Source organism: Podarcis vaucheri (genome assembly GCF_965113315.1).
Source record: "Podarcis vaucheri genome assembly, chromosome: 1".
In the NCBI taxonomy this organism is placed as follows: Eukaryota; Metazoa; Chordata; class Lepidosauria; order Squamata; family Lacertidae; genus Podarcis; species Podarcis vaucheri.
The window spans coordinates 12,721,720-12,746,938 of record NC_138759.1 but is presented as its reverse complement, the minus strand read 5'-3'; the positions used below and the strand labels follow the sequence as shown (position 1 = coordinate 12,746,938).

The following is a 25,219-nucleotide window of genomic DNA, read 5'->3' as shown; positions in this document are numbered from 1 at the left end:
CCTTTACCTTTAAACTGGCTAAAATGTACAAGACAAGAACTAATGAGTGCTGGAAATGTAAAGAAAGGGAAGGTATCTTCTACCACATGTAGTGGACTTGCAAAGAGGTAAACGCTTTCTGGGAAATGGTATATAATGAGTTAAAGAAAATGTTTAAAAATACTTTTGTTAAAAAAAAGCCTTTTTATTGGGTATAGTGGGTGAAGAGATACCAAGGAAAGATAAAAGACTGCATATGTATGCAACAACTGCAACAAGAATTCTTTTAGCCCCAAAATGGAAACAACAAGAAGTACCAACGAAAGAAGAGTGGCAGATGAAGATGATGGACTTTGCAGAACTGGCGAAGCTGACAGGAAAAATCCGAAACCAGCATGATTAAGTATTCCAAAAGGACTGGAGTAAATTTATATGATATCGGAAAGATTATTGTAAGCAATTAACATCACTAGCAGGGTTGTCTAAAGACTTGTAATGAGAAATTTTGAGCCATTTTGTAATGAGTATAATTAGAACTGGAAAATGTACAAAATGCACTGATATAAAGGTTAATTTTGAAAGCCATGAGGCGGGCGGGAGGGAAGGCGATAGGCTCTACAGAGCCTCTCTCTACAAACTTATTTATATATCTAAGTTTGCCTGCTCTATTCCTGTATATAGGATAGCAAAGAGGGGTAACAGTGTCAATCTTTGGCAGGTAGAGCAGCTGTGTTTAGGATTGATTATATGTATTGCCTGATACCTGCTATCTGCATATGTAACTGCAGCAATCTAAACATTAAAGTCTTTGGAAAGAATCCTCCTTGTTCTTTGGCAACTGGGAGCTAGAACAAGGATCTTGCCATGCAGACACGGACATCTTAAATGACGACACCATCAACACTTGCATGAAACAGTTGCTCTAGTGCAGTGGTGGCCAAACTTGGCCCTCCGGCTGTTTTGGGACTACAACTCCCATCACCCCTAGCTAACAGGACCAGTGGTCAGGGATGATGGGAATTGTACTCCTAAAACAGCTGGAGGGCCACGTTTGGCCATGCCTGCTCTAGTGTCACTGCCCCCCCAATTAACCCCCACATGCAGAGAGAGAGAGCCACATGCTTTCCGTGCAGCGTTTGTTGTGAACATTAGACGTGGAGCATGCAGTGATGAAGTGGGTCGTTTATTCAAGATACAAACTTGTGAGTTTTTGTACAAGGTCCAATAGCGCACAAAAAAAAAAAAGGATATCCCAAAGAGGTAATGCAATAGTTTCCTCTCTGCATTTAGAATTCTCTTGAACTGCTGTAATCCAACCCTTTCCTCTTGGTACAGGGGGCAATAAATAATAAACCATGCACAAGTGACGCCAGCTTCCTCACCAGCAGGGTCTCCCAGTGTTGTGGGGTCCTTCACTGGTGCATCAACAAGCATTCCCCAGATTCAGCAGCAAGTTACCACATCATGACATCATCCTGATATGCAAAACAGCCAGGATTTGCTGAAAGGGCTATTCATCGCGCACAATGCAAACGAGACCGCACTGTGCACTGGGCAGTGCTTATCCCCCAAAGTGGGCAAGTTGTGAGTCAGCCCAAGTGACACAAGGGGAAGATGAAGGCGTTGCCTCCCACCCACTTGCTTTTTAACACACAAGTCCTGCAGAGGAGGTGGTGCTACCTGTCCTCTTTATTTCCTGTCTCCTTCGGTGGCCTTTGGGAATCGTCGGCCTTGCTGCTGTCCGTCTTGGAGCCGCTGGACAGCTGAATCCCACACGCTGCGAAAGCCCGGCAAATTTCACGCCTGGCGTTCTCGCTAGCCAGCACGTAGATGAAGGGGTCCGCCACACTGTTGGCGGTGGAGAAGCAGAGGAACACTACAGAGATCGTGTAGACGCCTCTCTCGAAACTGCAGCTCTCCGCTGGGCGGAGAAAGTAGATTCCGGACCTGATGAGGAGCACCACATGGTAAGGGGCGAAGCAGACCAGGAATATGGCAATGATGGCAATTGCCAGGCGCTTCACTTTCGTTTTCTGGGGAGGGCTGAGGCTGCAGCTGCTCTTGATACACCGGAAGATCCGGTAGTTCATGAAAAGGAGCAGAGTGAATGGAACGAGGAAGCCCACAAAGAACCGTGCCACGTTGTAAAAGGCTATACGGCGGTTGAGCGGCGTTTCAAAGCAGATCTTGCTGTTCGTTTGCTGTATTTCTTCCTGGAAAAAAACGGGGCAATAGATCACAGCAACCGTGACAAAGAGGGAGGTGGTGACTATCGCAGCCGTCCTCTGGCGCCGTATCCCTCTACTTTCCAGCGCGTACACGACCGCCACGTAGCGGTCGATGGAGATGCAACACAGTAATAGAATGCTAATGTAGATGTTGCAGAAAAAGATGTATCCGGTCACCTGGCAAGATAGGTCCCCCAGCTTCCAATCACGGCCATTTTGCACGTACAGGATCCAAAGAGGGAGGGTGCACAGGTACATCAGTTCGCAAAGGGAGAGGCCGAAGAGGTAGACGGCAGCAATGGTTCCCTTGCGAATCTGAACGAGCGTCAAGAAGGCAGTTAAGCAGTTGGTTGGGATGCCTATGATAAAGACGATGCTGTATACCACAACCAGAAGATGCTGGCTGTCTTTGTATGGCATGGCCGTGGAATTGCATGTGGCGTCCTTCATCTGGGCCTTTGGAAGGTCTGGAAGCAAAACGGAGAAAGTTAGATGCGCTAAGGAATGGGAACAGGCCAATGCTGGCCTGCGATCTTTCTTCAAGCCCCCCTCGAAAGCCACCATTTATGCAAAACCCCTAATGAGAGGGGAAGGGCTCTCGCTCAGTGGTAGGACAGCTGCTTTGCATGCAGAAGGTACCAAGTTCAATTCCCAGCATTGCCTGGTAGGGCTGGGAGGGGCCCCTTGAGAAGATCTGCAAGGGATTGCCTTGCACGAATGCCCCTTTAAGAAGGCCCCAGTCCACCTCTATGGCAGCCAGGACTACACCTCAGTCAAGCCCATGTGTAGCAGTCAATGGGGGCAGGAAGGGAGGCTGCCTGGCAGCTTTAGAAGGATTTTGTTTTTATTTGAACCCTGCAAGTATGGAATATACCGTATTTTTCACCCTATAGGACGCACCTAGTTTTTTTGGGGGGAAACCAAGGGAATTTTTTTTATTTCCCCCCCAGGTTTGCGCAGCCATCCCCAAGCTAGAAGAGGGAGCCTCCAGATCAGGTCGGGGAATAACGGGGTGGCGGCGCTCTGCCTCCCCGCTATCCCCTGAGCTTGTGGGGCTGGCAGGGGGGGAGAAGCAAGCTTGCTTCTTCCCCCCGCCAGCCTCCAGATCAGGTCGGGGAATAGCGGGGTGGCGGCGCTGCGCCTCCCCGCTGTCCCCCGAGCTTTTGGGCTGCAGGCTGCTGCCCACAAGCCTTGCGAGCCCGCGGGACATCCCACTGCACTTGCAAGACTTGCGGATAGCTTCCTGAAGCCTGGAGAGCGAGAGGGGTCGGTGCGCACCGACCCCTCTCGCTCTCCAGGCTTCAGCGAAAGCCTGCATTCGCCCCATAGGATGCACACACATTCCCCCTTCATTTTTGGAGGGGAAAAAGTGCGTCCTATAGGGCGAAAAATACGGTAAATGCAATACCTAAACAGAGCATGCCTGGGGAATTTTCTAGCTCTCCACCTTTTAGTTTTGAAAATGACCCAAGAGGCTAAAATCACAGTCAGGTTTGCAAAATTCTTGCAGAGTGTCAAGCCAAGGGTGTGTCTCAAATTTAATATGCACAATATGCACTGCACTCACCCAAAACATACTGTTCCTATCTTGTGTCCAGCTTAATGGTGGCTGCGTATAGTGCTGATTGGCCAGCACCTGTGATGTCACCAAGAATCTCTGTGTCTATTTGTTTCTCTCCTCTCAACCCAATTTCCTAGAGCAGGGGTTCCTCAACACCCCTCAGCCTGAGCACTGAGGTTCTTGGCAGACCACTGAATGATTTTTCTGCCTGTTGTAGCTATTCCAAAGTGCTGTGCTAGATGCTGTCTGATAAATGGAATGCAAATTGTTGTACAATAAAAAAAGATAAAAGAAGCAATGAAATGTGGTTAAAGATCATAATGCAACAGAATTGCCGTCTCCCATCTTCAACTGCAAATCCCACGATAATTTGCAGACCATCTGAATGAAGTTCATGGACCATGGTTAGGGAAACCCTGTTGTAGTTTCTTGCCCTATAAAAACGATTTCAATAAAGCAACAGATAATTGGATAAACCGATTCTAAGCGAAACTAAATACATAAACTAGTGGTTTTCAACCAGTGTGCCCTGAATGATGGTCAGGGATGCTGTGGGCAACACTGGTCTCTGTTCCTCTTTCTTTCCCTCCCTCCTCTGACGCCCTCTCGCATCTCTGCCTCCCAAAGTCTTGCACAGCTGTTTGTTGCAGCAGCCCTGGCTACAAGCTCTGCAGGTGAATGGTGCCTTTGTGGCTGGTCAGGGGGTGCTGGCCAGTGGCGTAGGAAGGGGAGTGCGGTGGGTGTGGACTGCCCTGGGTGTCATCACTGAGGGGGGTGACAAAATGGCAAAATATGTGCTTTTAAAATATGTCTTACAGGAAAAGGCAAGGGGTGAAAAGGTGAGAAATGGCTTAGTTATGTATAATGGGATAAGAATCCATGACTAAGCCATTTCTCACCCTCTCACCCCTTGCCTTTTCCTGTAAGACCTATTACAGTCGTTAAGAGTCGTCAACAGGCTCATCTCAGCTATCTGCCAATCTCCCATTCCCACCACCCTTCTGAGTAATACCCCTCCCCACCTTCTCACTATATAGAAGGGTCTGGCAACTTCTGTTTCAGTGTATCTGAAGAAGTGTGCATGCACACGAAAGCTCATACCAAGAACTAACTTAGTTGGTCTTTAAGGTGCTACTGGAAGGAATTTTTTATTTTGACTATGGCAGACCAACACGGCTACCTATCTGTAACATCAGCAACAAGTGAAGAGAGAACGAGAGGAGACTGAGGCATGAGCTGTCTGCCACCGTGGTTCTGATGCTGGCTTACCCCACAAATGAAAGCTGCGCTTGATCTTTCATAGAAACACAGGAAGCTGTCTTCTGCTGTGTCAGACCACTGGCCCATCTAGTTCAAAATTATTTGCATTGACTGGCTGTGGCTCTCCATGGTTTCAGGCAGGGGGCAAATTCCAGCCCTGTCTGGGGTTTCAACCTGGGACTCCATGCAAGCAGCTGCTCTGCCACTGAGATATATGGCCCTTCTCTTTTCCTGTTTCCCAATACAGCTTTGCATTGCTTCTTTTCTTATTCTGGTTGCAGTGGATTTGCAAACCCTCCCTGGCCAACCCGTCTGCATTTGCTTGTATATATGGTTTTTCAGAATAATATTTTGCAGTCACATAGCCAACATACAACATAGAAACCAGATTCCAAAGAACCTCCTGGACTTCCCTCCTCCCCTTTCTGGGTCCTATTGCTAATCATTTCCTCCTGCATCTTTTATAATAATCCAAATCTTTTTACCTTTCCATTGTGTCAAAAATTCACCATTAAGCAACAAGTGTTATTCCAATCCCACTAACAATTTTAACTGTTTACAATAGTTTTTAAGATAAGTTACAAATTTTCCCCATTCCTTATTAAAATTTTGGTCTTCCTGATTTCTGATTCTTCCGGTCATTTTAGCCATTTCGGCATAATCCATCAACTTGATCTGCCATTCTTCTCTGGTAAAGGTAAAGGGACCCCTGACCATTAGGTCCAGTCGTGCCCGACTTTGGGGTTGCGGCGCTCATCTCGCTTTACTGGCCAAGGGAGCCGGTGTACAGCTTCCGGGTCATGTGGCCAGCATGACTAAGCCGCTTCTGGTGAACCAGAGCAGCACAGAGAAACGCCGTTTACCTTCCCGCTGGAGTGGCACCTATTTATCTGCTTGCATTTGATGTGCTTTCGAACTGCTAGGTTGGCAGGAGCAGGGACCGAGCAACGGGCGCTCACCCCGTCGCGGGGATTCGAACCGCCGACCTTCTGATCGGCAAGTCCTAGGCTCTGTGGTTTAACCCACAGCGCCACCCGCGTCCCAGGGATTCTTCTCTGATAGGGACTTTTATTTTCTTCCTTGGCGAGCTTCATGATCTGCTTCAAAGCCATGACCTCCCTCCTCTCTGGACTTTTTGCCTGGCTCTTGCTCCACTTCTGGAAGCCCCCTGGAGCTCAATAGCGAGAGCGTCTGCATGGCGCAAGAGCCCTTTCACCATCGCCTCTTGCAACGCTAACACAGAAACCAACTGCAAGCCTTGCCGTAGCGAGAAAGTTGTAAATGGCTGGGGCCTCAGTTAACGTAAACAGCCCTATCCCTCCCAGGGAGGCCCCCACCCTTTCTCAGTTCCTTCTGCCTTTTACATTTCCTGTGCCACTATGTGTAAGAAATTATGCAAGTGGCACCAGCTAGAAAGAAAGAAAGAGAGAGAGAGAGGGGGAAAGAGAGAGAGAGAGAGAGAGAAAATACCCCCTGTGGCACCTTAAAGGCCAAACCCAACATGTTTCGATAGATTAAGGATGGACAGATTTGCCCATTTTGGTTCCCTGTTTTTCATCCCCCCCCCTGGCTTAAATTCAAGTTCTTTACCTTTCTGCAGAAATTTGAATAATAAAAATAAAAATAAGCCTCATGAAAATTTGTCAGCATTTGGTTTGAATTTATTCTAATACTCAGATTTTTGCATGCAGTTTTGACTAATATACTTTTGTGCAAGAAATTCTTATTCTTATTTAAATTTGTATGTTGCCCTACACCCACAGGTCTCAGGGCGGCTACAACACAAAACCACAATATAAAAATACGAAATGCATAATAGAAATAACTAACAAAAACAACCCAATGAACCCCCTTTCCCCAACACATTTTAAAAGGGCATTGGCCGCCAATCAGCCAAAGAGGAATGTTTTTGTATGTTATTTTCACTTGTGTATGACTTTCTGCACATTACTTTGCAGGAGAACTGCACCACAATGTTTGAAGGTGTTCACATTTAACGGTGAACCTACCCAATTCACACTTCCCAAAATGATGCACCCCCCCAAAAAAAATGATGCCTCCTGTCAAAATTTGTGGTTCTCTGAATTTTGCAATGCAGTTCTCCAGAAATGCACATGCTGGTGAAAATAACATACAAAATTGTACTATCTTAGGGGAATCTGTTTTGCAAAAACGTGTGTATTAGGCAAGATCATGCAAAAGGAAAATAAAAAATTAGGATATTAGGAAGAATTTGCACTAAAATGAAGGGGAATTTTCACAAGGACTGATGTGGAAATGTGGAGAAGTAAGTTTAGGATTAGACGAACCATCTCTACCCACGCTTCAGTTCCATGCAGCTAGGTGACAACATTCTTCACACATGCATAGATAACTAGAGAACTTGCTCCACGACAGCCACCAATTTGGATGGTTTTAAAAGAGGATTGGACAAATTAGAATTTGCACTGGGCTAGTGGTTTTGATACTTTCTAGCTTCAGGGAAAGTTTTTGTAGCCTGTTTCATTTCTGCACTGACTTGTCTCACAAGGAGCCCTTCTGCTTGGCACGCCTGCCACTGAACCCTCGCATGAGGCAAAGGATCATGGGGAATGTTGTAGAGGGCTTATTCACTGGCCAGACTTAACTGTTGCCCTACAGTAGGGCTGGGGAACCTTTTTCCTGCTGAGGGTGACATATCTTCTGGGGATAATCTGCCAGGGGTTACAGGGAAGTGGTGGAAGAAGCAGATCCAAAGAAGGACCCCCCTTTGCCACCACCAGGAAATTAGACCAAGGGCCATGTGAGGGCTGAAATTTGCCTACTCCTTGTCCTCCATGTTAAGTATAATTGTTTAACTGAGACCAAAATGGAGAATTCTTGAATGTGCATTGCTGACTTTGGAGATTTTCCACAGCAGCATACTAAGAGCTTTCTGAGCTCTGATTAAGTTAACGATTAACTGAGAATGTTCTCTGCTCTATCACATGAGTGTTTAACCTTAGATCACATAATCAAGGTATTCAATTGCAAATCACCATCTTGAAGGCTGGTGGCTGTTTTCTTTGTTCCCAGGCTCCGTGAGTGAAGGATGTGCAAATTACTCACTCCAAGGAGCTTACAGTCTTGGGCTGAAATGCAGGCTAATGGAGCCTGTGTGTGTGTGTGTGTGTGTGTGTGTGTGTGTGTGTGTGTGTGAGAGAGAGAGAGAGAGAGAGAGAGAGAGAGAGAGAGAGAGCTATGTTTGTCAGCTCTGCTTATAAGTTATTTTATTTCTAAGAACAGGCATGTGTCTCATGGAACTATCTGGATGTATCTTTGATTGTTTTATACCTGTTTTGGAAGAAAGTTCTGCAAGTAAAGTTTTGAACAATACTTAACACATTAATGCACTACTTAATACATTGTCTGGACAATGTTTTATTCCAAGAAGAGGAGTCAGTTTTTATGCATCCGTTTGCTTCAACCTGAACAATATTAATATCTGCAGTGCTCCAGGAATGTACTGCCTTTCAGTTAAGCCACTCTGGGCAATCTGATGATCTAGATTTCGAAACTCTGTTCAAGGAGTTTCTTCTGAAGGAAGGGCCATGATCCAGTGCTAGAACATTTGCCTTGCATGCAGAAGGTCTCAAGTTCTGTCTCTGGTATCTCCAGGTATGGCTGGGAATGTCTCCTGCCTGAAACCCCGGGGAGCTGCTGCCAGCCAGTGTAGACAATATTGGGCTAGATGGACAAATGGTCTGACTCGGGGTAGGGCAGCTTCCTATGTTCCTAAGGTTTTCAAGCATCCCTCAATGAAAACCTTAAGAGGTATCTCAGGGATCTCTGGAAAATCTTTATCAGGGGTCAGCAAACTTTTTCAGCAGGGGGCCGGGCCCACTGTCCCTCAGAACTTGTGGGGGGCCAGACTATATTTTGAAAAAATAATAATGAACGAATTCCTATGCCCCACAAATTACCCTGAGATGCATTTTAAATAAAAGGAAACATTCTACTCATGTAAAAGCACACTGATTCCTGGACCGTCTGCGGGCCGGATTTAGAAGGCAATTGGGCCGGATCTGGGTCCCAGGCCGTAGTTTGCCTACCCATGATCTTTATCATCAAGTTGTCCTGTGCAGCCTGGTTGAAAGGCAGTCCATTCCTGGAAGACAAGGTGTGAGCAAACACCAGCCCTTGGCCTGATTTCAGGTGGCCCTTGACAAAAAAAAAAAAAAAAAAGTGGGTGGCAGAGTAAGAGTTAATCATTAACTCTGCAAGTTGCTCAGAGTCCTTTAGAAAAACTCTTGTGGAAAAACCCCAAGGAAACCCAAACCCTGGTTATGTGCAGGCACTCCTGGAATCTCTTGCCACTCGGAGACGAGGGTGTTTGCAACAGCATCCATTGTGCTCTTTGCGATATTGTGGGCTCCTTTTGGCTGGACCAGAATCAGAAAGGTGGCATATAAATAAAGTTAGAAGTAAATAAAAGTAAGATCAATGCACCTGGACACCGAATGCACATCTACTGCTCTTCCCAGCCCCGGCGGGGAAAACCAACGGTTGCTGTGAGTCTTTAAGTTGTGGTTATTCTATATGAAGAATAGTCAGATCCATTGTCAGATAAAACATCTGCCTATCAGGCTGCGGTCAGGTTGCTAACACACCTTGCTTCAGAAGCCAGTGCAGGACAGGATATTGACAGGGTTGGGCAGGCTTTTAGGGGGCGGGTAGTATAGTCAAACAGCAAAGCCTGCTGAAACAACAGGGGTATTAAAATGGGGGGGGGGGAGACTCGTGTACTCATATCTATGGGCCCTCTTTGTGATGCTTTTGTTGTTTATGTATTTAGTTTTGCTTAGGATCATCAAATAGCCAGCACGTGTAGACACAAAGTCAGAAAAGCTAAAGCACAGAATGAACTCAGGCTTGCTAGAGAGGTTAAAAGCAACAAAAAAGGCTTCTATGGGTATGTTCGTAGCAAAAGGAAGAACAAAGAAACAGTGGGGTCACTCAGAGGAGAAGATGGTGAAATGCAAACAGGGGACACAGAAAGGGCTGAACTCCTCAATGCCTTCTTTGCCTTAGTCTTCTCCGATAAGGAAAACAATGCCTGACCTAAAGAATTTGGAGCAAATGATTCAGCAAAGGAAACACAGCCCAGAATAACTAAGGAGATAGTACAAGAATACTTGGCCAGTTTAGATGTATTCAAGTCTCCAGGGCCAGATGAACTGCATCCAAGAGTATTAAAAGAACTGGCAGATGTGATCTCAGAACCACTGGCAGTCATCTTTGAGAATTCCTGGAGAACAGGCGAAGTCCCGGCAGACTGGAGGAGGGCAAATGTTGTCCCTATTTTCAAAAAGGGGGAAAGAGAGGACCCAAATAATTACCGCCCAGTCAGTCTGACATCAATAGCAGGGAAGATTCTGGAGCAGATCATTAAGCAAACAGTCTGTGAGCACCTAGAAAGGAATGCTGTGATCACCAATAGCATGGATTTCTGAAAAATAAGTCATGTCAGACTAACCTGATCTTGTTTTTTGACAGAATTACAAGCCTGGTAGATGAAGGGAACGCAGTGGATGTAGCCTACCTTGATTTCAGCAAGGCATTTGACAAGGTGCCCCATGATATTCTTGTAAAGAAACTGATAAAATGCGGTCTTGACTATGCTACCACTCAGTGGATTTGTAACTGGCTGACTGACCGAACCCAAAGGGTGCTCATCAATGGTTCCTCTTCATCCTGGAGAAGAGTGACTAGTGGGGTGCCACAGGGTTCTGTCTTGGGCCCGGTCTTATTCAACATCTTTATCAACGACTTGGATGATGGACTCAAGGGCATCCTGATCAAATTTGCAGATGACACCAAACTGGGAGGGGTGGCTAACACCCCAGAGGACAGGATCACACTTCAAAACGACCTTGACAGATTAGAGAACTGGGCCAAAACAAACAAGATGAATTTTAACAGGGAGAAATGTAAAGTATTGCACTTGGGCAAAAAAAATGAGAGGCACAAATACAAGATGGGTGACACCTGGCTTGAGAGCAGTACATGTGAAAAGGATCTAGGAGTCTTGGTTGACCACAAACTTGACATGAGCCAACAGTGTGACGCGGCAGCTAAAAAAGCCAATGCAATTCTGGGCTGCATCAATAGGAGTATAGCATCTAGATCAAGGTAAGTAATAGTGCCACTGTATTCTGCTCTGGTCAGACCTCACCTGGAGTACTGTGTCCAGTTCTGGGCACCACAGTTCAAGAAGGACACTGACAAACTGGAACGTGTCCAGAGGAGGGCAACCAAAATGGTCAAAGGCCTGGAAACGATGCCTTATGAGGAACGGTTAAGGGAGCTGGGCATGTTTAGCCTGGAGAAGAGGAGGTTAAGGGGTGATATGATAGCCATGTTCAAATATATAAAAGGATGTCACATAGAGGAGGGAGAAAGGTTGTTTTCTGCTGCTCCAGAGAAGCGGACACGGAGCAATGGATCCAAACTACAAGAAAGAAGATTCCACCTAAACATTAGGAAGAACTTCCTGACAGTAAGAGCTGTTTGACAGTGGAATTTGCTGCCAAGGAGTGTGGTGGAGTCTCCTACTTTGGAGGTCTTTAAGCAGAGGCTTGACAACCATATGTCAGGAGTGCTCTGATGGTGTTTCCTGCTTGGCAGGGGGTTGGACTCGATGGCCCTTGTGGTCTCTTCCAACTCTATGATTCTATGATTCTATCTTTGAAATGGCTGGGTTTTGCAACTATGGGTTCTTCCAGCTGCCCTATTTATTGGGTGTTCATCCTGATTTGCTTGAACAAAGCCTACGGGAAGGATAGCTTATGGTCTGTCTTTATCGTGTGTTTCATAGAATAATAGACTCAGAGTTGGACTTTGTCAAAAGCCTTAATGAAATGAAGATACACTATGTCCACAACATTCCCCTGATCTACCAAGCTTGTAACTCCATCAAAAAAAGAAATGAGATTCACCTGGCATGTAATCACAGCATCCCTTTCTAAGCACTCACAGACTGACTGTTGAATTATTTGTTCTAGGACCTTTCCTGATATTGATGTCAAGCTCACCAGTTGGTATTTACCCAGGTCTTCTTTTCTCCCCTTTTTGAAGATAGGGACAACATTTGCCTGCCTCCAGTCTGGAGGGACTTCACCTGTTCTCCAAGAATTCTCAAAGAACATAGACAAAGGCTCTGAGATTACCCCTGCAAGCGCCTTTAGTTCCCTTGGGTGCTGCTCATCAAGCCCTGGATATTTGAATTCATTTAAAGTGGATGGGTGTTCCCTTACCACCTCTTTTCCTATCTTGGGCTGCAACTCCCTCCTTCCATCATTTATTCTGTTACTACCAGGTTGGGCGGGTGGCACTGTGGTCTAAACCAGTGTTTCCCAACCTTTTTTGGGCAAAGGCACACTTGTCTCATGAAAAAATTCTCGAGGCACACCACGTTACAGCCCCGTGACGTCAGCGCGCAGCGTCACGCCGGGAGGGACGCACGAAGGAGGGGGGGGAGGGCGAGCGGAGGCAGCGGCGAGCCCCATTCCTCCCCATCCGCCCCTTTCCGTGCAAGGAGCGCGAACAGGTGTGAGAAGGGGGTCAAACCTGCGGGCCGGCGCCAGGGAACCTCCAAGCTTTGGGGGTGGGGGGGGAGGAGGCAGCAAAGCGAGGCAGGAAGGAGAGCGCGGCTTGGCTGGGTGAGCTTTGGCAGGGGCAGGGAATGAGAGCCACGAGGCGGGCGCTGCGGACGGAGGCGCTGCCCGCCGAGCTCGCAGGCAGCCAGGCAGGCAGATGGCGAGAGCCCCGCGCTGGGTGGCCTCTCCTCGCCGCCGCCGCCCCGCCTCTCGCCGCCCGACTCGCCCGCCTCCCTCCGGGGACGGCGCCCCAATCAAAAATTTGACTTAAAAAAAAAAATCTTTCGGATTTTTTAATTTTTCCCATGGCACACCAGGCAACATCTCGCGTCACACTAGTGTGCTGCGGAACAGTGGTTGAAAAACACTGGTCTAAACCACAGAGCCTAGGGCTTGCCGATTAGAAGGTTGGCGGTCTGAATCCCCGTGATGGGGTGAGCTCCCATTGCTTGGTCCCTGCTCCTGCCCACCTAGCAGTTCGAAAACACATCAAAGTGCAAGTAGATAAATAGGTACCGCTCCGGCGGGAAGGTAAACGGTGTTTTTGTGCACTGCTGTGGTTTGCCAGAAGCAGCTTAGTCATGCTGGCCACATGACCGGGAAGCTGTACGCCGGCTCCCTTGGCCAATAAAGCAAGATGAGCGCTGCAACCCTAGAGTCGGTCACGACTGGACCTAATGGTCAGGGGTCCCTTTACCTTTACCTTTTTACCAGCTTGGGCACTGCTTTCCTTTTGGGTAAAGACAGAGGCAAAATAGGTGTTGAGTAGTTCTGCTTTCTCGTTGTCACCTACCGCTTGCCTCTTCCTCCTCTTGTTTCGGACATATCCGATGAAACCTTTATTATTATCATTGCTAGCCTTTCTTGCAAGCCCAAGCTCATTCTGAGCTTTAGCCAGCCCGACCTGCACCCTGCAACCACTGGCTACTCGTGTATACTCCTCCTTTGTGATTTCCCCTTTCTTCCATTTCTTATATTTATTTGATTTGCTTGCAGGGAGGTTATACATCAATGAGCACTTGTCCTGATTTGCTTATGTGGGGCTGTTTATGAGCATTCCTCCTGATCTGTCTGCAGATTCTACAATGTTGCCTATTTGATGAGCATTTATCCTGATTTGTTTACAAAGTGGTTAAATGGAGCTGTGTCAAAGCAAGGTGTATTCCACACTTTCATGTGCATTTTCCCACCACTTTCCTTTTCACAAGACTTTTATAGACTTCTATCTTGTCCCCTCTTACTTTCCTTTTCCCTGGACTAAAAAGTCACATGGTCCCAACAGTTCCACCCAGTGTCTGCAAGATGACTGGGTTCCTCTCTTCAGTGTTAAGGAAGCAGCTCCTACGTTTTGTTTAGTTTTAAAAAGAGGATCTGAGAACAGGCATCTCGTTCTATGAAAGCGGATGTGGAAATGGTAGAAACATCTGTTCGGAGCCCACTCAAAAATGCCCCAAAGCTCCCCTTTGGGAGAGTTCTTAACTGCATAATACAGTCATACCTCGGGTTGAAGTAGCTTCGGAATGAATATTTTCGGGTTGCGCTCCGCGGCGACATGGAAGTAACGGAATGTGTTACTTCCGGGTTTCGCCGCTCACGCAGATGCTCAAAATGACGTCACATGCAGTCGCAGAAGCGGCGAAACACGACCCGCGCAGACGTGCAGTTGCATCTTACATTTACTTTAGGATGCGAACGGGGCTCTGGAACGGATCCCGTTCGTATCCAGAGGTACCTCTGTGTTGTTATAGATGGGGGGCAGTGCTAAACCCTAGAAATTAATAAGTGGGATATGAAGGGATAAATACAAGCTGCAGAGCAATTCCTGAGCTAGCCTATGCAAAACGACCTGGCCAAGTTAGGGACATTAAGAAACAATACAGGGCCATTGACAAAGCGTGTTCTCATAGAAGAGAGAGCACGTGTTGCGGATGGGGCCAAACAAAGCCCCCAGTTAGTGACCAGCCCATTGAGGGCAATGGGATGGAGCAGATTGGTTAAAGCTGTTACTGGGGCAAAATTGATGTTGCCAATTTAGGGGTGGGTTTAGTCCCCTTATATAAGCAGGGTCCACAGCTTTCTCTTTCTCTTTTGCTGTGGACATCGGATCTGCACCGAGTTTTCAGCGAGAGTCTGGTTGTATAATCTGTTGCTTTCCCCTTCCCTCTTGTGCTCTTTTCTTTTCCTTTCCCCCCTTTCTACTATCGCTCTCCCCTTTTATTATACCTGTTTGTTTCATACCCCCTTTTTATTTTAATTGTTGGCAAGGGTTGTTAGCTCTTGCTTCCCTCAGGAGGGGGGGGGACGAGGCTCCTGGCCTCGGGTGGCTCACGGCCCGGTTCTCGGCCGAGCCGGGGGACCCGGGCCAGGTGGGCAACAGCCTTTTTCCTCCCTTCGCCTCCTTGCAGCTCGGGGCCTGTGTTAAGCCACACACCCCATCTGCAAGCGGCCTTTGTAGGCCTCTGTCAAAGCTCAGATCGCTGCCCCCCCATCTTCCATTGGGCCTTTGGGGGCCCCGGAGGAGGCCCAGATCTCCGGGCGCGGTGTGCGCGCGGGGCCGCTGCGGCGGGTGGGCCGCGCCGCGCCGGGCAGCACCTGCCCGTCGCGGGTGGGCCTGCGGGCGCCGCGGTTCCGCCGCGGCCTAGTCGGCCCGGCCGGGGCCTGCCCTTCCTCCGCCCGCCAGCCCCCCCATTTTCTACCGGGCCTTTCATTTCTACCGGGCCTTCAGGCCCTTGGGAGGCCCGGATCCCTGGGTGCAGCGCGGGGCCGTTGCGACCGGCGGGCCGCGCTGCGCCGGGCGTCTTGGCCCGCTGTGTGGGGGCCTGCGGGCGCCGCGGTTCCGCCGCGGCCTAGTCGGCCCGGCCGGGGCCTGCCCTTCCCCGCCCGCCAGCCCCCCCATTTTCTACCGGGCCTTTCAGGCCCTTGGGAGGCCCGGATCCCTGGGTGCGGCGCGGGGCTGTTGCGACCGGCAGGCCGCGCTGCGCCGGGCGTCTTGGCCCATTGTACGGGGGCTTGCGGGCGCCGCGGCTTCGCCGCGGCCTAGTCGGCCCAGCTGCGGCCTGTCCTTCCTGTGCTCGCCTGCCCCCCAACTATCGGGCCTTCCCGGGCCCCGGTGGAGGCCTCGATCCGCGGGCGCAGTGCGCGGGCGGGCCTCCGCGTCCGGTGGGCCACCCCGCGCAGGGAATCGCTGGCCTTGTGCGTGGGCCTGCGGTCCGCAACTGCTGCGGCCTAGTCGGCCCGGCCGGGGCCGTCTCCTTCCTCCCCTGCACTGCCTGGGGCCTCTGAGGGTCCTGAGGGAGGCAGCCTGGGCCTTGGGGCGACTCACCTCGTCCCAGGGTGGGGTTTTCCTGGCTGCCTTCATCATTCTTCAGGCATTTCGGCGAGCGCCATTTTGCCCCCTCTCTGGAAGTGAGACATCTAGTGGTCAGGCCCTGTAGTTGCAGGGCCTGCCAGGAATTGAGTGGCGGCCTCTGGTGGCCGCAAGACGTATTGCAGGGCAATTTCTCATATAGGTGGCGGCCTCTAGTGGACGTTGGTATATTGCGGGGGCCGAATTGCCTTCTGATACCTTGTGCCTTCCAATTCAGTTTCAGTGCTGCCACGCCAGTGAGAATTGGTGCAGGTGGGGTTGTCCGCTGCTGCTGGGTATCTAATTTATTTCTATATTTATTGTTTTAACATCAACTTCTCAGTAATCCCGGTTAGTAATTTTGTTCTATTTGGTGATTTTAATTTCTAATTCATTTTAATTTAAGTTTAATTTTCTCTTTCACCAGTAGTAGGAATGGCCCCAAAGAAGGCGACAAAGAAGTCTGGTCCGGCCTGCGCTGGAAAGCGGCCTATTAAAGGCCCGTCTCAGGCCTTACGTTCCCCTGAACCTGGCCAGTCGGTGAGACGCCTTCAATCCATGGTCTCCAGTTTGGCTGGCGACCCGGTGGCTCTGGCAAGGATGGAGGCGGAGCTGGATGGTCTGATGCATCGCCACTCGACCCCGTCAACTTCTTCTGCCATGTTGGCTCCCCCTGTGGATCCTTCGTTTCCACCGTCTTCATCCAGTGAAGAAGAGGGAGAGCCACTGTCGGCCGGTGGCCCCTTGCCCGACGCGCCTCAGGCTCGGTCTTCGGTGCCGCCTGTGCCGCAGGTTGCCGGGCCACGGGGTCGGGTTTCTACCCGGGCGGGGGCGGGGAAGAGGGCACCTGCACGGGGTCTTGTCGTGCGGGGGTCACCTTTGCAGCCCGCGGGGGCGGGCACCTCGATCCCTGGTCATTCACAGGTTGTGTCTTTCCAGTCACTCCCAGCTACTTCGCAGCAGGGCGACGCATCAGAATCGTCGGTCGAGGATAGCCTCCCTCTCCCTCCGAAGACGTCCTCAGGTGGTCATCGCCGCCATAAGAGAAGTTCAAGGAGGCGTGCCAAGAAGAGGCGTAGGGACACCTCGTCCTCTTCGTCAGGTGAGTCATCCCAGAGTTCGAGTAGTGATGAGGAAGCGCACCTTAAGTTATACTGGGGTTTTGGGGAAGCCTCGGGGCTTCCAAAATGGGTTTGGGAGCGGAGGGCGAACTCCCATAGGGCCAGATATGGGGCAGTGTTAGACTGCCTTGAAGGGGTCCTGGTGCCGGATGTAAAAGTCTCTACCAACTCGGCCAGGGACATTATTCCGGGGGCTCACCTGTCCGCCAAATTACGCTCAAGGATCTTGGACGGCCGCTACGTTGATATCTTTAGCTTAGCTCCCCCGTTGGAAGGTCAGGAGCCTCTGGATAAGGGCCTGCCTGCTCCAAAGAAGCGGTCAATCATAGCTAAGGCCGACAGGACCTTCGAGCGTTGGCTAGATAGTTTTCAGGTTTTTGCTGGAGTTGTGGCCGCAGCCTACCCCAGGAGATCATTGCATCTTTGGGTGTATCTGTCCATTGTCCGTTCCGCCTTCACAATGGCTGGAGAAACTGCTGCGCTAGCTTACGACCAGAATTTTAGGCGTAGGGCGGCTAAGATCCCTACGGCCCGCTGGGATCGGAAGGACTTGGATGTCTGGACCACTTATGTGGCCCCCCGAATAGAGAAGAAGGCCCCTGACTCCCAGAAGTTTAAGGCTGCCCCTACCAGGTTGGGAAAAAAGTTTTTTTGCTGGGATTTCAATAAGGGTGCTTGCACACGGCAGTCTTGTAAATACGCACATGCGTGCGATAAGTGTTCAGGGAACCATTCCGGGTCCGCGTGCCAGACTGGCCGCCGCCCCTTTCGAAAAGGGGGGGGCTCTCAACAGCCCCCAAAAACCGCAGCCCAAGCCCCTGCCGGGGGAGCAGGGAAGTAGCTTGATTTCCTCTTTAGCTTACACCCCGGTAAGGCTACAGCCGCTGCTTTCTTTGTTGGAGTTGTACCCCGATGCCAAGGCGGCGTCTTATTTGCGCGAAGGTTTTTCTTTAGGTTTTAGAATCCCGGTGGTCTCTACCCCGGTTGCCAGAAACCCAGCCAACCAGAAATCGATTAGGGATATGCCAGAGGTGGCACGAAGAAAAATTGGCAAGGAACTAGCTTTACGTCGCATGGCCGGTCCATTTGCGGTCCCTCCATTTCCCAATTTGCATATTTCACCTTTGGGCATAGTTCCCAAAAAAGCCCCGGGGGAATTTCGCCTAATACATAATCTTTCACATCCCAGAGGCACATCAGTAAATGATGTGATTCCCCCGGAGCTTTGTTCAGTGAGGTATGCTTCTTTGGATCACGCAATCAAGATGATCCGAAAATTTGGGCCAGGCGCCTTACTGGCAAAATGCGACATTGAATCAGCATTTCGGCTGCTTCCTATTCATCCCGATGATTTTTGGTTGCTGGGTTTTCAGTTCGAAGGGAGTTTTTACTTCGATAAGGCTATGCCCATGGGCTGCTCAGTTGCCTGTGCGGCCTTTGAGAGTTTTAGTTCGTTTTTGGAATGGGCTTTACGTGAAAAAACCGGTTTAAGCGGTGTCACGCATTATCTTGATGATTTTTTGGTCGCCTCTGCAGGCAATACGGGGGATTGTGTGGTCTTATTGCAAGCCTTCGCTTCCTTAACGAAAGAGCTGGGCGTCCCGTTAGCGGCTGAGAAGACCGAGGGTCCTTCTACCAAGCTGACTTACCTGGGTATCTTGTTAGATACCGTGGCTCAAACATCTAGCCTGCCTCCTGAAAAAATAACCAATTTAAGAATGGTCATCGAAGAGATGATTCCTTTAAAGAAGGTCTCCCTGCGGCAACTTCAGTCTTTGCTGGGCCACCTGAACTTTGCTTGCAGGGTGGTCGCTCCCGGGCGACCTTTCTGTTCACGCTTGGCCAGACTCACCTCGGGCCTGCAGGCCCCGCATCACAGGGTCCGCCTTCCTGCTCAGGTACGGGATGACCTTGCTATTTGGTTGGAATTCTTGGAGGAATTCAACGGGGTGTCCTTGTGGCAGGACACTTTGAACCTCCACAACGACTTCCAAGTGCATTCGGATGCTGCGGGGTCCTTAGGGTTTGGCTTGTACTGGGATGGCAGGTGGTGCGCTGAGCGCTGGCCTCCTGCATGGAGGGGGCAGGCTATAACCAGGGACTTAACCTTTCTTGAGTTTTTCCCCATTGTAGTGGCAGTGCACTTGTGGGTCGAACAATTTAGGGATCACCGTGTTTGTTTCTGGACTGATAACCAGGCGGTGGTGAATGTACTGGCCAAGCAGTCTTCACGATCCCCTCGGGTATCTGCCCTTCTTCGGGCCTTCGTCTTGCATTGCTTGCGTTTTAACATTGTTTTTTCTGCCCGTTTTGTCCCAGGAATTTCTAACGAAATTGCTGATGCTCTGTCCCGTTTTCAGATGGAGCGTTTCAGGTCCCTGGTGCCAGTGGCTCGAGACCGTCCGGAAATTTTCCCGGATCATCTCTGGAACCTTGGCAGAACTTAGTCTTACAGGGAGTAGCTGCATCTGTGGCACCTTCTACCTTGAGGTCCTATAAAAAGGCCTGGGCGGACTTCTTGTTATTTAGTGGGCAGCCTGCTGGGGAGGTTACCACCCCCCACTCCACCTCTCAGGTGCTCCGGTATCTGGCACATCTATTCCAGATGCGTCGTGCAGCTAGGACCCTTCGCCTGCATTCTGCAGCAATTTCCTTTTTTAGTAAAGCATATTTTAATAAAGATCCGTGTAAGAAGTTTGTAGTGCGTAGGGCCCTGGAGGGATGGGGGCGACTCACTCCTTCCAGGCCCGTCTCCAGGCGACCCATTACATTTGAATTGCTGGCGCAGATGCGGTCTAAGCTGCGGAGCATCTGTTGGTCGAAATTTGAGGTTCGGCTATTTTCAGCAGCCTTTTCGTTAACTTTCTTTGGGGCCCTGAGGGTTGGCGAAGTGGTCCTCGAGCCCAAGCAGGACGGAGGTTCCAGGGGTTTGTTGATGCAGGATGTGAGTGTGTCTTCAAGGGACCTGCAGGTTCACGTCAGGAATTCCAAGACGGATCAACTAGGTAGGGGCGCTGTCATTACACTTCCTGCGACGGGCGAAGGTGGCCCTTGCCCGGTGAAGGACCTTAAGAAGTATTTGGCCCTGCGCCCTGGTGGCGAAGGGCCCCTGTTCATACACGAAAATGGCCGCCCGCTGGTGAGACACCAGTTTGCGGGAGTGTTGCGAAAAGCTGTGGAGGCTTGCGGCCTCCCGGCTTCTGAGTTTGCCCCTCACTCGTTTAGGATTGGGGCGGCTACAACTGCCGCTCACTGGGGTTTGTCAGTTAAGAGGATAAAGGACCTGGGTCGGTGGCGTTCGGATGCATTCAGAACCTACGTGAGGAAATAATGTGTTGTTGTACTTACATATGTGTGTTTTACCCTAGGTCGGGCTGCTATCCGTATTTGGATAGTAGGGCACAGTATTGTGCACTGGGCTGCGGACAGAGCTCGCCAGTCCGGACTGGGTGACGGCCTGGGATTCCCGCGCCACGTTCAGGTGTCCTGGATTTCCAGAAGGGGGATGCTGTGGAGGGAATTGTTACCTCTCATAAGAAGGCGTGTCTTCCAATGTGGCCCTCCTTCAGCGATCGTGGTGCAGCTCGGGGAGAACGATATGGTTTCCTCTTCCTGCTACGAGCTGCGTGCCACCATATTACAGGACCTTGGGGAATTGGCGGCACGGGTGCCGTCAACTAAGCTAATTTGGTCACAGCTGTTGCAACGCCGCATCTGGCGGGGTAGTCCTTGCCCAGTCGCCACGGAACGTGTAAGGAAGCGGATTAATTCCGCAGCAAGCAGGCTGGTGGTGAATCTGGGTGGGGCTGTAATTCCTCACCCTCTGATTTCATTCAAGGCGACTGAGTTTTACAGGGATGATGGGGTTCATCTCTCGCCATTGGGGAATGATGTGTGGCTGGATGATCTAGTGTCCAGGCTGAGGGTGTGGTTTAATTTGTGAGTGGTTGGCGGCGAGCGTAAGGGCTCGAATGGCGGTTAGGCATTGGTTAAAATTGGTTGGTGGAGGGGTATGGATTGGCTGTGCCTGCCCCTCCAATGCTGCTGAGACGGGTATTCCGTTAAAGGAATTCTGAAGCTTACCATCCCCCTCGTCCAAACCCTGACGGCAGGGTGCGGGCCGTGTAAGCTTCAAGGAACATGCGCGGAGCAGTGAGAGTCTGTGACGCAGCTCCATCTGACTCTGACCATGTTTCCTCCGGGACTGGCTAAGGAGTCAGTGCTGTCCCCCAAGGCGGGGGGGGACGTAGTCATAACCAATGCCTAAGCAACCACTCTCAATCTGTATATAAAATAAAGTTGTGGCCAAAAATTATGCCAAAAACCAAACAAAAATTATGTGTGATGTCTGAGTTATTGGGGAAGGGGCTTTGTGGGACCTCAGCACGCAAAGCGTGTTCTCATAGAAGAGAGAGCACGTGTTGCGGATGGGGCCAAACAAAGCCCCCAGTTAGTGACCAGCCCATTGAGGGCAATGGGATGGAGCAGATTGGTTAAAGCTGTTACTGGGGCAAAATTGATGTTGCCAATTTAGGGGTGGGTTTAGTCCCCTTATATAAGCAGGGTCCACAGCTTTCTCTTTCTCTTTTGCTGTGGACATCGGATCTCCCGCCCGCCCTCCCTTGTTTGGGCTTGCGCTTTGACCTTGCTTTGCCTGTCATGGGGTCGTTCGCCTTGGTGCGGGGGCCCAGTAGGAATTTGTCCAATTGGCTGATTAGTGCGTGCCTTTTGGGTTTTGCCTACTGCTTAGCAAATCGTCACAACTTGTAAGGTTGGCGGTTAGGCATTGGTTAAAATTGGTTGGTGGAGGGGTATGGATTGGCTGTGCCTGCCCCTCCAATGCTGCTGAGACGGGTATTCCGTTAAAGGAATTCTGAAGCTTACCATCCCCCTCGTCCAAACCCTGACGGCAGGGTGCGGGCCGTGTAAGCTTCAAGGAACATGCGCGGAGCAGTGAGAGTCTGTGACGCAGCTCCATCTGACTCTGACCATGTTTCCTCCGGGACTGGCTAAGGAGTCAGTGCTGTCCCCCAAGGCGGGGGGGGACGTAGTCATAACCAATGCCTAAGCAACCACTCTCAATCTGTATATAAAATAAAGTTGTGGCCAAAAATTATGCCAAAAACCAAACAAAAATTATGTGTGATGTCTGAGTTATTGGGGAAGGGGCTTTGTGGGACCTCAGCACGCAATGCAAGAAAACTGTCCTTCCCTTCGCCCTGAGCTGTGAACAGAGACTGGGGCTTTGGGAGGTTGGCAGGGTTAACTGGGTGAGAGGTGAAAAGGGAGTTTCATCTTGCGCAGGCTGGCTGAAGGCTGGCTGGGAGAGATCCATTGGACTCTAGAGCTGCTTTGCTGTGAGAGACAAGCCCCTCCTGAAATGACCATGCTGTAAGATCTGGATTGAAGTGTAAATAGGTGAATAAGCCATATTTCTTAAAACTACGACAGTTTCTGCCATGTCTCAATTCTACAAATGAACACAGTCCCTGAGTGGATGCCTGGCACCCCATGAGCTGTTGTTGCAGCTTGGCAGAGGGTGTGGGTGACACGCAACTTCTGTAACAATATTATCTCCTAACGCCTTAGGGGCAGCGATTCCCAAATCACTGGGAGGGATCGTAGCGCAATGGTGAGGCATCTCCTTTCCATGCAGAAGGTCCTAGCCAGGTCCAATTCCAGGAATCTCCCACAATGCCCTTAATGTAACGTTTCCCGGGGCATTGTGGGAAACAAAGATGTAGGCCTCCCGGTTGGAGTTTGGAACCTGACGTTTTAATTTCCCACAATATTCTGGAGAAATATAGGCACTGTGGGAAATTTAAACAGTGGCCGGCACGGACTAGGTTGCTGCTGCCTGTTGCCTCTCTGGGTGCCAGCTTGGCTCAAACTTAAAGTCAGTCCTGTTGTTGTAGGGGAAAGTGAAAAGAACGGAGGTGTTTAGATACTGAACCAAGCAGGAAATCACACCAGGCCATGCATGTGTCTGCGTGGTAAAGTGGGTTGCCAGTGTGGGAGAAGCAGGGTGGGAGAGCAGAGAAAAACAGAGTGTGTGAAGAAATAACAACAGCAACCAAATTTCCTGTTGAGTTTACTGTTAGGCTACTGGGTTATGAACTGATCCAGTTTTTAGTTGTTTACCGCCTCATCTTCCAACCTTTGTCAACCTGTGCCCTCCTGATGCCAACTCCCACCATCGCTGGCTGGGGCTGATGGGAATTTGCAGCCTGGAACATCTGGAAAGTGCCAGGTGGGCAAAGGAAAGGCTATAGTAATAGTATATTTTGTGAGCTGCTCTATGAATCATAGAATCATAGAATCATAGAGTTGGAAGAGACCACAAGGGCCATCGAGTCCAACCCCCTGCCAAGCAGGAAACACCATCAGAGCACTCCTGACATATGATGGTCGAGCCTCTGCTTAAAGACCTCCAAAGTAGGAGACTCCACCACACTCCTTGGCAGCAAATTCCACTGTCGAACAGCTCTTACTGTCAGGAAGTTCTTCCGAATGTTTAGGTGGATGGTGTGATCCGGATGGTGTGGTGTTTAAGGCTTCTGTTGACACCCAGATTTAATTTTTGGTGATGCATTATTTTTATTTTTGCATTTTGTTGTTAGACCTTATTAAGGTTAGAGTTCAATTTTGTGGAATATTTTTGGATGAGAGGCTTTCACTAACTTACCGGTTATTTCACAGAATAATTGAATCATAGATTTGTAGAAGGGACCCCTCTTTCTTTTAAATAAAAATAAACATGAAGCAAAAAGAAAGCAGCTTGTTGTATTCTGTAAATTATGAATTGTGGGGAAATTCCGCCCCCCCCCCCCCGAGTTGTGATCCGCCTTGAGCGTAGTTTACTATAGAATGGTATAGACACAGGATGATGACAATGGGGAATTAATTTGATCTTTGTTGCCTATGAGAATTACAGGGGAAACTAACATGACAAAAGAACCTTAATAGCATACATTCCAGGGTTATTAGATAACAACTTGTTCTCATTTGCTTGCTACCATCTCTGCCCAATTCCTTTTTTTAAAAATGAGGTTTTATTAAAACTTTTGCATAGTACAATAAAAAAACCTAATCTAAACAAAGAAGAAAGGAAGAAAAGAGAGATAAAGAAAAAGAGATAGAAAAATGTGAAGCCCTTTCTCACTGACATACAGTCATACCTTGTTTTTCAAACGCCTTGGTACTCGTACTTAAGTGTTTCGGTTTTTGAACGTTCTTTCAAAGCTGTATGTCCGACACAGCTTCTGATTGAGTGCAGGAAGCTCCTGCAGCCAATCGGAAGCTGCGCCTTGGTTTTCGAACAGTCCCGGGAGTCCAGTGGACTCCTGGAATGGATTAAGTTTGACAACCAAGGTACCACTGTATCTTAACTTTTGTCCCATGCAGAAAAAGGTGTGTCCTCCCAGCTCTCGCCTGGGAGCATCTCTTTCTTCCCCAGCTTCTCACCCTGGGAGAGCTCCCCTTCCCTGCCTCTCACACAGGGAGAAAAAAGGACCAGAGAGGAATAAAGAATTTTAAAAGGACCGGGGGTGGGCGGGGGGAAAGAATAAAACTATCCAACTATCTGTCTGTCAGCTGTATCTACAAGATTTCTTGAAAATATTTGAAATGATCACTCCAAGGTAATACCCAGTTATTCTTCCTTCTGCTGTCTCTGCCCAGTTCCTGAGCAAAACGGATACAGTGGTACCTCGGGTTAAGTACTTAATTTGTTCTGGAGGTATGTACTTAACCTGAAACTGTTCTTAACCTGAAGCACCACTTTAGCTAATGGGGCCTCCTGCTGCCGCAGCATGATTTCTGTTCTCATCCTGAAGCAAAGTTCTTAACCTGAAGCACTATTTCTGGGTTAGTGGAGTCTGTAACCTGAAGCGTATGTAACCTGAAGCGTATGTAACCCGAGGTACCACTGTAGATACCTGAATGTCTTCTAGACCTCTACAAGGGCCTGTGGTATTCTGCACTCTGTTGGGCATGGGTGGCCCTGGAGACACCAAACCACAAGGCAGCTAGCAAAACTCTTTCTTTCCCCTTCACAGAGCTCAGCAACCACAAATTGGTTGCAAAGAAATGGTGTTTTCAGCTTGGTT

The 25,219-nt window shown here is 49.5% G+C and overlaps 1 protein-coding gene across 3 annotated transcripts in view; it reads right to left on the bottom strand.

Moving 5' to 3' along the window:
- Positions 1–1,141: 1,141 nt before the first annotated feature.
- Positions 1,142–25,219, bottom strand: part of GPR132 (G protein-coupled receptor 132) — a 31,936-nt gene continuing 7,858 nt past the window's right edge. For 2 of the 3 annotated variants that reach the window (XM_082219201.1, XM_082219200.1), the window contains exon 2: positions 1,142–2,674. In XM_082219201.1, coding sequence (XP_082075327.1) covers positions 1,656–2,657 — 1,002 coding nt within the window. In that variant the 5' untranslated portion in view covers positions 2,658–2,674 and the 3' untranslated portion in view covers positions 1,142–1,655. Of the gene's footprint in view, positions 2,675–3,774; positions 4,015–25,219 lie in introns of all 3 variants that reach the window. The other variant, XM_082219202.1, reaches the window with a different exon arrangement.